Here is a 12280-nt window from a genome sequence, read left to right on the forward strand (position 1 = left end):
TCAGACATCTCTCGTAGCAATATGTTTGCCGATATATCTCCAAGGGCAAGAGATACAGAGGAATAAACAAGCAAATGAGACTACATCAAAATAAAAAGCTTCTGCACAGCAAAAGAAGCTACAAACAAAATGAAAAGGGATCCCACTCTGTGGTAGAACATATTTGGCAATGATACGTCTGATAAGTGGTTAATTTCCAAAATATGTAAAGAACTCATACAACTTAACAAAAGGAAGACAAACAATCCAATTAAAAAATGGGCAAATTGAAGGCCTGAGGCAGAAAGAGGGGCTGAAGGGGGTCAATGGGGGAGAAAAGAGAACATATGTAATACTTTCAACGATAAAGAATTATTTAAAATAAAAAATGGGCAAAGGACCTAAATAGACACTTTTCCAAAGAGGACATACAAATGGCCAAGAGACATATGAAAACATGCTCAGTCACTGATCATCAGAGAGACGCAAATTAAAACAACAAAGAGTATCACCTCACATCTGCCAGAATGGCTGCCATCAACAAATCAACAAATGACAATTGCTGCTGAGGATGTGGAGAAGAGAACGTTGGTACATTGCTGGTGGGAATACAGACTGGTGCAGCCACTGTGGAAAACAGTATGGAATTTCCTCAAAACAATAAAAATGGAACTGCCATTTGACCCAGTGATCCCATTTCTAGGAATATACCTTAAGAAACCCAAAACACCAAACAAAAAGAATGTATGCACCCCTGTGTTTATAGCAGAGTTACTTGCAATAACTAAAATCGGGTAACAGCCTAAGTGCCCATCAGTAGATCAGTGGATAAGTCATGATATTTCATTTACACCATGAAATACTATGCAACAGTAAAAAAGAAGGATTTCTTACCCTTTGAAGCAACATGGATGGACCTGGATAATGTTATGCTAAGTGAAATAAGCCAATCAGAGAAAGACAAGTATCTCATGATCTCATTTATATGTGGAATCTAATAAACAAAATAAACTGATGAACAAAATAGATCCAGAGACATGGAAGCATGAAATAGACTGATGAATCTCAGAGGGAAGGAGGTTAGGGGGGTTGGGGGTGGGGAAGAGATAAACCAAAAAATTTATATGCATATATGCATAACCCATGGACATAGATAATAGTGTGGTAAAGGCCGGGGGGGGGGGGGGAGTGGAGGGGGTCAATGGGGGAAGTAAAGAGGGACATCTGTAATACTTTCAACAATAAATATAAATTTAAAAAATAATTAAAAATAAAAAGTGCTACTGTTTGAAGGGGAGATGCAATCACAAGGAAAAGAGAGTGAGGGGAGAGAGAGGAGAGGTAGGGAATGTTGGGAATCAAAGACCGAATAGTACATCAGTTGGGTGGCTACACCACAAAGGGGAACATTTACACAATGGAATACAATGCAGCTGTAAAAAAGAGGTCCCTCAGTCACAGGGGACCTCTCTGCATAGCAGCTCCCCACCTCAGACCCTGGCATCAGAGGACGAGAGAGGGCAGTGTGTCTCCAGCTCCCTCTCATCGCCTGTCTCTCATTGGCCAAAATTTGCCCCACTAGCAGTTAACTCCTCGTTTCCAGCTGTGTCCCCTGAGCTTTTCAGAAACCCACTGGTGAAGCCCTAGGGCACACCCTGTGCCAGGCACTTCATTCCTGCCCAGAAGTGCTGGGAGGAGTCAGAGCCCTGGGTGCCTATCAGGTCAGGGCTGCCTGCTGGAGCCTGTGTCTTCCATCAGATGCCAGCACTCACCCTGGGGGGAAGGAGGAGAGGATACCTGTGCTGCTCGTACATGGGGTGGCAGTGGCCATGGTTTGCAGGTGGCAGCAAAAGCTGGGACACTCTCCATGTACAAGTAGCAAAAAGGCTAAGACACAACAAGGCCCAGGGAAACATGGCCCAGGCACGTATCACATGGGAAGACTCTGACAAAGGAGGTGTCAACACAATAAAACTTCCCAAGAAAAATAAATTCTGACCAAACTGGAAATAGAAAGCTGTAGGACCCAGAACTAAGTGGTTAATAGCCACCTGTCCTCCCAACAGAGCGAGCAGAATTAAGTCATGATATGCAATAATGGTAACCCCTAGACAGAGTACTTGTCTTCAGCTGATATGCATACAGAGAAGCAACATGGAAATCAAATTAATCTTCCTCTGAGATTAGTATTTTAGTGAGGCTGCCCAGGACTAAGACAAGATATAAAGAGAACATAAGACATTGTTTATGCCTAGAAATAGTTATCTTGAGGGGAAAAGATCAATATTGACTTTGACATGTAAACATATTCCTGCACACATAACAAGGAAAGAGCATTCACTGAAGGAAATGCCACGTTGGGGGAGAAGCCGAGATGTTTGCAACTGTTTAATTGCATAACCAAACACTAACAGCATTATTTTAGTTCATATGTGTTTGTTATAAGAACGTAGAAATTTACAGCTCAAAAATGATGACAAAACATGTCTGTGTCTGCCTTGTATGCATATATGCATAACCCATGGACACAGACAATAAGGTGGTGAAGGCCTGGGCTGGGGGTGGGGGCAGGCTGGAGGGGGTCAATGGGGGAAAAAGGGGACATACGTAACACTTTCAACAATAAAGATTTTTTTAAAAACGACAAGCATGTCTGTGTCTGTCTCTGAGCTTTGAGTGAGTTAGGTCCTGGGACACATGGGGTCTTGCAGGATTCATCACCTAAAGTGCTCCTGAAGAGGAACTAAGAGGGCACAGGTAAATGCCTGTACTCACCACCTCCCGCAGCCACATCAAAATTACAAATAAAATACAAAACAATGATCACTCAGAGCCGCCTGAAAGCTGGCTGAATGGAAGTCCTACAACTAGAGGAGAAGAAAGCACACAGACTGGTAGGAGGGCGGAGGCACAGAAAGGGCTGGTCTGACACCCACGCGTTCCGCTTTTTTAATTGGGAGGGAGACCCGTGAGGAGCAAGGGTCCCAGTCCCATACCAGACCCCCAGCCCAGGTCCCAGAGCTGAGAAGATAAGTCCCTGAACTATGGGCTGTAAAAACCAGCAGGGATTGGGGCTGAGAGACATGGAGGCTGCTGGAAACCCAGGTGTCCCGCTTAAAGGCACGAACTTACTCAGACTCGCTTCCTCTGAGCTCCAGCGCCAGGAGGTGTTGGGGGACTCAGACATATATGGTGAGGAACTGGATTGTCTGGCATCAGGGCAGGAACTCAAGGTGGCTTTTCTCAGACGGGGGTGCTTGCAGGGCTCATTGTTCCTGTACTGGGACCTCCCTTGTTGCAGGGCTGACTGGCAGCCATTTCTGTTTCCTCTGCCCTGGTGATTCCCTGAGACCCCAGCCCATCCAAGTTGCAGCCCCACCCAACCTGTTTGCATTGGCTTTTGCATATGAAGGGCTTGTCCTGGCTCAGGTTTCAGACTTTCCTAAAATCTCTCAAGCTGCAGCGGGGTCAGTGTACCCCAAACCTATCAATAAAAGGCCCAAGACCCAGCACTAGCCCCAGCCTGCCTTGCTTCACACCTGGGCCTCTCCTGGGCACCTCCAAGTCCAATACAAATGGCTCCTGCAGGGTGGCCCCAAGAAGTGACTGACCTTGCACTTCCCTGGAGCTCTAGAGCCAGTAACCTGGGGGACAGCTTCAGATCATACCAGATTACAACTCTACACGTCCATAAGCGACACACTCAAGGGGCAGACTTAGTGAGCACCAAAGCCCCACTGAAGCAAGTCCTGCTCCATAGAGGTGTTTCCTGCACAGCAAGTCTCTCACTGTAGTAGCAGCTGGTCCTCACAGCCAATTGGCCTGGAGGTCAATTCCTTCCAGTGATGCCAACCGCAATCAAGGCTCAACTACAAGACTGTGTGCATACAGCCCACACAAGGGTGCACCTAGAGTGCCAGCTAAGGTGACTGGGGAGGCTGAGCCACTGGGCCCTACAGGACACCTAGTACACAAGTCCACTCTACCAATTCCAGGAGACATAGTAGCTCTACCCAATACATAGAAACAAACACAAGGAAGCAGGCAAAATGGAGAGACATGTCACAAATGAATGAAATGAAAGCAAGCAAACTTTTGGATACAAAGTTCAAAAACCATGGTTATAAGATTACTCAAGGATCTTAGTGAGAAAAGCAAAGACATAAAAAAGGACCAGTCAGAAATTATGCATACACTGAGATAAAGAATAACCTACAGTGATTCAACAGTAGAGTAGAGGATTCCAAGAATCAAAACTCCCGATCTGAAGAGCAAAAAGAAAAAAGAATCCAAAAATAGGAGGATAGTGTAAGGAGCCTCTGGGACACGATCAGTGTGGTGCTGGAGGTGGCTAGGACCTGCTCATGAATTCCAGGAATTACATGTGTTGGTTATTAAACACAGCCTTTAGTAAAAATTAAACTACAGAAACTCATTATGTTAAAAACAAGGGCAGCAGATCCTCAAAACTCAACCCTCCTTATGTCATTATATTCTACTATTGTCTATGCTCCCGTGATTATTGACTCCTATTGTTTGTTCTTGGAAACACTATACAATGGGCGCTACTGCGTATCTTTTCTGACAGTGAAGACACTTCATGTTGGTAGCCTGAAATCAACCATGGTGTATTTGCACTGCAGAAATTGGCCAACACTGCAATCCAGGCCTTAATTTACTTTAATTGATTGTTTACACCAGAAGCTGGCAAACCAGACACAACCTGTTTTTGGTTCAGTCCTTAAACTAAGAAGATTTTTTTACATTTTAAATATAGAAGGAAGAAAGGGGAGGACAGGGGGAAAAAGAAAACATGTGACAGAGACAGACATGGCTGCAAAGCCTGAGATATTTACTAGCAGGCCTTCACAATGAATGTTTCAGAAGCCTGATGCAAAAAAAAATTTAATAATTCAATGAAACTGAGAAACTTCCTTGCTGGCTGTCAGCTCATAGAAGCAACCTCAGTCCTTGTCATGTAGCCCCCTCAAGCTTCAAAGCCAGAAAGGGAGAACACCCCTGTATTGAATCCTTCTCAGGCCTTGAGTCTCTTTGGCCGGGAAGCACGCAGTCCCTGTTAAGGGCTCACCTGAAAAGGTCAGGCCCACCGAGGCTAGTTACCCTTTCATGAAGTCAGCTGTGCATACAGCATCATCTAATCACAGTGTGACATCCTGTCACATACATCAGACCTGCCCCAATCAAGAGGATGGATTATACATGCCTTTGGATCACAGCGTCGTTCTAGAATTCTTCCTACTACAAGGAGAATCTCATAGTTTCTGTCATATCTACCTCTTTCATTTACATTATTATTTCAAGAAGTTAATGAAATCATGGATATATAATGAATATATATAGGAATCACTCACGCTTCTTCAACAAGAATTATCACATCTGATTTGAGCCTCTTTATAAGTGAAAACAGTATTTTAAGACTGATAGTTAACAAGAATTTACTTCAGGTGCAGAAATAAAGCAATAACCAACCAGCTGTATTTTTCATGAGGTCCACAGAAACACTTGGTTAATAAAAACTTACTTCAGGTGCAGAAATAAAGCAATAACCAAAAAGCGGTATTTTTCACAACATCTGCAGAAACACTTGGAACCCACATGCATTTAGATGATAAGTAAAGAAAACTCTGCATCTGCCATTTCAAATGCCCAGGATGTCACCTCCAGCCTAGCTTTTTCACAAGGAAAATGCCCCTAGCCTTTGTTAAAACAGGACAACAGGCCTGGAAAATGCCCCCAACCTTTGTTAAAACAGGACAACAGGCCCAAAATGGGCCTAGGCTAAGCCCATGTCACCAAATCAAGGCGTAACTGATTGCATTTTCAGCAAAACCAGGGGTGAAATCTTGAGCCAGTCAGCCCGGAGCCACCTGAGCAGCACTGTTAGGCCTTCTGTCTGATGGACCACCAGGCTCCTAAAGGAAGGGGACTTTGCGTAACCCACTCGCCTTTTACCTGGTAAACTCCCGTTCCCACCTCCTGCCCATCAGTCTCATTTTGAACAGCGCCTCAGAGCGCCTTTCTATCTGCTAGATGGGATGCTGTCCGATTCAAATAGATTTTTGCTCAAATAAACTCTTACATTTTTAAATATGCCCCAGTTTATCTTTTGACAGTTCTGGCCTCAGAAGAGGGAACCAAAGGAGACACCCCACGGCCCCCAGGAACAACAAGCAACCAGGACAGGTACCTGCAGAGCCCCTGGCTCGCTGCTTTCTCGCTGCCTCTGGAGGTGCCGGGCATGGCCTCCGGGGCTCCTGGATCCTGCTCCCAGCTCTGTGGTAGGAGCTCCCAGACTGAGCACTGCTTGTCCTGGAGCGCGGCCTGAAACCTCAGGAGCCAGACTGGGTCAGACGTAGGCACCTGCTGCGTTCAGGGTCGGACTGGGTCTGACTTGGAAACCTATGGCGTCCAGGCTCGGACTGGGACTGGGTCTGACTAACCTGGAGTGGGGCCAGTGTGAGGCCTCAGGTGAATATATTTGGTGTGAGGGCTGAACAAGCAGGTTTACCTTATCAAAGAGAATCAAGTTCGAGTGGCCGCAGTGGAGAACGTTTAACCTAGATGAGCTTATCCACTTACAACGTGCCCAGCGTAAAAGGGGCCTCATCAGGCACTCTCCATAAAGGATAAAGGAAACATTATTTTTCTTCCTCTACAGTTTCAGGGGCCTGGGATGAGACCTTCTGGGACGCCCCCTCAGTCCAGAGCCTGCAGAAGGGACCCTGGGGAAACTGGCAGAAGCTGGCAAATGGGGAGAATTCTTACTGAATCAGCCCTCCCAGACCTTTATCTGTGAGGCCTGGTCCAGAGAGAAGTAGAATTTCATGTTGTCCTTTGTAAATTCCAACTCTAGTGAATTTGATTGTGGGGTACCCACTGGTTGTTGATTCTTCCTCTCCTGAGACAGCTATTGCCTTCTTTTTAATATGTATTTAAAGAATAAGGCTTTTTAATACCACTGTGTGTGCCTGTGTGTGTATGCATGTATATGTTGTATGTATATGTGCATGCTGCATGCATACACAGCGCACACACACACACACATTTCATCTATTATCTCCGCCATATCTACCTTCTCAGCAGTGATTTTAAAAATCTAAATACTGTCGCAATGTTAATTATATTATCTTGACAGAACTTGTTTTCCCAGTAATTGCTCTGTGAGAATTACATGCTAAATCAGCAAATTTCTAGAGTATTCAGTCAATCTGCTATTATGCAAGATTATGCCTTTTCTGTTAAATGGTTCCCAGAGGCTTACAAAATAGTTTAACTTTGTCCTACATGTGGATTAATTTCCTTTTTCTGGTTTTATTTACATATATTGTGAAATGATTACCATACTAGGTTCATCTAACATGCATCTTCTCATATAGAGACAAAAGAAAGAATAAAGGGGGAAAATTCTTGTGATAAGAACTCTTGGGATTTATTCCCTTAAACTTTGCTATACATCACACAGCAGCACTAGTTAGAGTCATCATGTTGTACATGACATCCCTAGCACTTATTTATCTTATTAGTGGATGCTTTTATCTTTTGACTACCTTCCTCCAGTTCCTCCTACCCTCAGCCCCTGCCTCTAGTAACCAGAAGTCTGATCTCTTTTTCTATGACTTTTTCTGTTTTTTTATTTCTCATTGTAAGAATTTTATTACAAAGGTCACTCCTAAAAGAATAACATGGCCGAAACCGGTTTGGCTCAGTGGATAGAGCGTTGGCCTTCGGATTGAAAGGTCCCAGGTTCGATTACGGTCAAGGGCATGTACCTGGGTTGCAGGCACATCCCCAGTAGGAGATGTGCAGGAGGCAGCTGATCGATGTTTCTCTCTCATTGATGTTTCTAACTCTCTGTCTCTCTCCCTTCCTCTCTGTAAAAAATCAATAAAAAATATTTTTTTTTTAAAAAAAGAATAACATGTCTTTAATAAATTTTGGTGTTTTTTAGAGTCCACACATAAGTGAAATCATACAGTATTTGTCTGACTTATTTCAGTTAGCATAATACCTTCAAGGTTCATCTATATTGTCCCCAAAATGATAGGATTTTCTTGTGTGTGTGTCTGCGCAGCAGAGCTGGGATTCTAAGGGAGGAAGTCTGGCCCCCAGTCATCCATCACCCGCCCAGAGGGAAAAACTATTATCTACCTGGAGAATCTAATGATGTCCCTGGGCCACACCCTCTCAGCACTGCAGGCTCTGTTCTGCATGCATCCCCTTCAGTCCCTCCTCTGGCTCCTCTGTTTTTACAGTTGGTTTCTTTCTAGCTCAGTTCTTTCAGGTGCACCCTTTAGTCTTTGGCAATGCTGGGCTCCCTGGGTCCATTCACATTTGAACCTGAAAGACACAAAGAAGCCAAGTTCTGAGAATGAATTATGGGCACTGAATGCAGGAAGTAAGTGTAGACATCTTGAGCTGGATTTTCCTGGTTGTCTAATGTCATCACAAGGGCCCTTACAAAAGGGAAGCAGGATAGTCAGAGTCAGCGAAGGAGATACGAGATGGAAGCAGAGGTCAGAGTGATCGGAGTCAAGGATTTCAGGCAGCCTTGAGCAGCTAGAAAAGGTAGGGAATAGATTCCCTCCGAGAGCGTCCAGAAGGAACATAGCCTCAATGACACCATGATTTTATTCCTCCAGAGCTGAGGCTTCTGACCTCCAGACTGTAAGGAATAAATTTGTATTGGTTAGTCACCAGGTTTATGGTAGTTTTTTACCACAGTGACAGGAAACTGGTACATCACAGCCTTCTCTGTTCTTCAGGACGGTGACTCCTTTCCAGTGTCCAGGGCAATTGTCCCATAGTACTCCTCACTGTGTCGGTTCCCTATTGATTAAAGTTAAACATAGGTGATGACATTTGCCTCCCACACATCACACCAAGAAGAAGATAAGGTCAAACTGTCCCACAACCGGTGATGCTAAATTTGGCCCTGGTTCAGGGTAGCTCTCTCATCTCCCCACTGCAAAGGCATATCCTTCTTCAGTATGAATAAATAAACCATAGGATATAACTTTAAGATCATATGATTATCCTGCTCCTAAACAGCCATGCAACAGTTTTGGTGGCATGACAGTTATGTAAAATGCATTCTGGAAGCCTGGTAATTTTGCAGTGTGCACATTTTGAGCCTCTTGCTAATGGCATTAGAAGGAACTTGATGCTAATCTAGTTGTTCAGGGGATAAAGTCAGCGCTTTTGCTTGAGCTACTTAAGAAATCTGGTTTCACTGAGAATTTCCAAACATCCTGCAAATCCACTTTTTCTAACATTTTCTGAAATGCAAGACTATGTGATCTGTTCATCCACAAATTGAGATACATGTACAGAGAAGGGATCGGGGTGCAGATCTTTGTGTGTGTGCCCTGTGGACATGTCCATCCCCCTCAGAGTCAGTCCAGTCGGGGAGAGACAATCCCACGCACCAGCTGTCTCCTGTACTGCACCGCAGAGAGGCAATGTAGCATATCTAGGGGTTCAGAGGAGGTTTCTGGAGGAGTGGGGAGTTGGTCAGGTGTATAATAAGTTCTGCGCAGTTGGTAAGACCATTTTACAAACTTGGTGATTGAGTTAGGGAGACATTAAACAATTGCCTGAGGTCACACTCAGCCAGTGAGCCAGGATTTGAATCCTAGGAGAAGAGTGATTATGTCTGTGGAGTATTAGGCCATCCTCATTTGTGTGCCACAGAGAGAATAATGAAGAAGACACTAAAGTTTCCTGGAGGCTCACCTACAGCAGGTGTGCAGTGTCTGTGGGGCAGGAGATTGGCATTAAAACCAAGGTTTTAAGCTTCCTGGGCCTCATCTGTGCACCTGGGGTGATAATAGCAACAATGGTGAGACCCAACATTTACTGTGGGCTTACTGTCTACATTTACTGCCACAATTTTCCTCATCTCTAAATCGGGAATATCAAGAATAGTAATGAGGATAATAAATAATAAGTACCATTTATTGAGCATTTATTGCATAAAAACCTCTGTTCTAAGAGAAACACACACTTTGGAGTTCCTCATCTGTGGCCTGGGAATAATAACAACAGCAGTAATAATAAATGATAAGGACCATTTACTAAACACTTAATAGATTATAAACCCCTGTTCTAAGTGACTCACACAGCTCAGTTTCCCTCACTGAAGACTGGGAATAATGAATCATCATAAGTGATAGCCAGCATTTACTGAGTGTTTGCTGTGTGCCAGGTCCTGTACCCAGAACTCTATTCAGACTAGATAGACAAGGCCCAACTTGACTGGGTCACCAGCAAGCCTTCCATATCATCTCCCTCCCTCTTCACCTCATTGTGTTCCTCCTCGATGTTGGCCTCCAGATGCTCCCCAAACACACTAAGCTCAGTCCCCCTCACAGCCCCGGCATGCACCATTCCCCTGCCCATGCACATCTCCCCAGATACCCACAGGACCCACTCCACTTGCCCGCTCACCTTCCTGCTCAGACATCACTTTCGCAGCGAGACCTTCCCTGACCATGTCATGTAAAAGCCAGGACCCACAATAGTACTTACTGCTGCTGCAAAAGAGGCATCCAGCAAATGCTTGCTTAATCAGTACCTGCTTACAAAGTGGCAGCGGCCTGGCGCAAGGTGCCTTTTGGAATTGGGTATCCTCCCCTCTCCGCCCCTCTCCTACCCCCCGCAGCTTCCTGAGTAGCTGACATACAGCCCAGCTAAGTAAGTGAGGGCAGAGCCCCAATGAGACCTGAGGGAAAGCACCCCAGATGAGGGCCCTGCAGCATAGAGGCTCTAAGATGACAATGTGCTAGGACAAGGGAGGAAAGCTAGAACCTAACGTGTGAAGGGGAGCCCAGGTAGGCGGCAGGTCTCAGAGGCCCAAGAGGTCAGTCAGCAGGAGTCTGTGGGGAAGGCAGGGACTCTAGGATTTTACGCTGAAACACAGGAATCCGACACGACCTGATGTGGGTTTTTAACACGTTTCCTCTTGTTCGTGTTGGCAAAACAGACGGTTCAGGAATCGGAGATGCAGCGGTGGAGATGGGGCGGACTTGACACCCCCTTATTCACTGAGCTGCTCAGGAACCTTCCCAGTGTTGAGCTGGTGAGAGCACCCGCGGGGCCTGGGGGCGGAGTCCGGACGAGGCCCCGCCCATGGCGCGTGGAGCCCCGCCCCCGCGTCGGCCCCGCCCTCTCACACCCCCGCGACTCCTGGAGCACAGACTCAGGCCGGGAGGTGAAGGACGATCTGAATCATTGCCTTTATTTCTCGGCGGGCCTTGAAGCTAGGGATCGGTGGGTCCCAATGGCCTAGGGGGACCACAGGGCCAGCTCCACCAGCGGCTCCAGGTCCTCCTCGTGGCGGGCGCACAGGGACTCCGGGTCGGGCTGCCGGAGCGCAGAGTCAGCCTGTCAAGCCCCGTGGCTGCCTTTGCCCCGTCACCGTCAGCACCGGGGGTGCACTGCTCCCCACAGACCCTCCCTCCGAGGGACTCTGGGGACATCCCCGCCCACTCTGCCTCCCTCTGGCCGCCTCGCCTCCATCCCTGACTCCTGACCTCTTCTTTGTGGGCCCAGTCGCCCGAGGGGCTCTGGGTCTGGGTGGGGACTTGCTCCCCAGATTTCTCCAGCTCCACCTTCAGCCTGCAGAGAAGGGTCAGAGGAGAGAGAAAAGGAGGGAGAAGAGAGCTAGAGTGGAGGGGTCAGGAGGAAACCACTGAGACCCAGTGACCTGACGAGGCCCAGGCTGGCGCGCAGGGGCAGGAGCCGAGCCCAGAGCCAGTCCTTCTGGGAGGGGTGGTGCTGGGGGAGGCATTGGCCCATTCCCTTCCTCCCTGCCCCGTCCCCTGCCCAGGGCCTCCTTTCCCCTCTCACTCTTCGTTCACTTCCAGGGCGCCCTGGACCGTAGGCGAGGAGCGCAGCCTCTGCTCCACCTGCTCCAGCTTGGCCCTCGCTAAGTTCTCTGCAGAGGGTGAAGGGTGGGCATCACGGCGGAGCTGGAGGTCCCACGCACCGCCGCGCCCCTGTCCCCCAGCCCACGCGGGAGTCCCACCTTCAGTGAGCAGCTGCTCCTTGCTGCTCTGCAGCGCGCGGATCTCCCAGGCCAGCCGCCGCTCCAGCACCTGCTGGAGAGAAGGGGCCTGTCTTTGGTCTGTAGTCCTGGCCCCCTGCTCCTTCGCGCCTCTCTGTAAGTCCTTACTTGAATTAGGTCATTCATCCATTCAACTATTGATTAACTCAAAGTGCAGTTTTCTTGCGCGGCTCCCGATGTCCTTGTGTATCTTCTTAAACCTTAGGTCCTGCCACT

General features: G+C 47.1%; 1 protein-coding gene across 1 annotated transcript in view; it reads right to left on the reverse strand.

The window, feature by feature from the left end:
- Positions 1 to 11215: 11215 nt before the first annotated feature.
- Positions 11216 to 12280, reverse strand: part of SYCE1L (synaptonemal complex central element protein 1 like) — an 11977-nt gene continuing 10912 nt past the window's right edge. The window contains 3 exon segments of the mRNA XM_023752589.1: positions 11216 to 11616; positions 11848 to 11935; positions 12026 to 12146. Coding sequence (XP_023608357.1) covers positions 11259 to 11616; positions 11848 to 11935; positions 12026 to 12146 — 567 coding nt within the window. The 3' untranslated portion in view covers positions 11216 to 11258.

This window comes from Myotis lucifugus, unplaced genomic scaffold (genome assembly GCF_000147115.1).
Source record: "Myotis lucifugus unplaced genomic scaffold, Myoluc2.0 scaffold_35, whole genome shotgun sequence".
NCBI lineage: Eukaryota > Metazoa > Chordata > Mammalia > Chiroptera > Vespertilionidae > Myotis > Myotis lucifugus.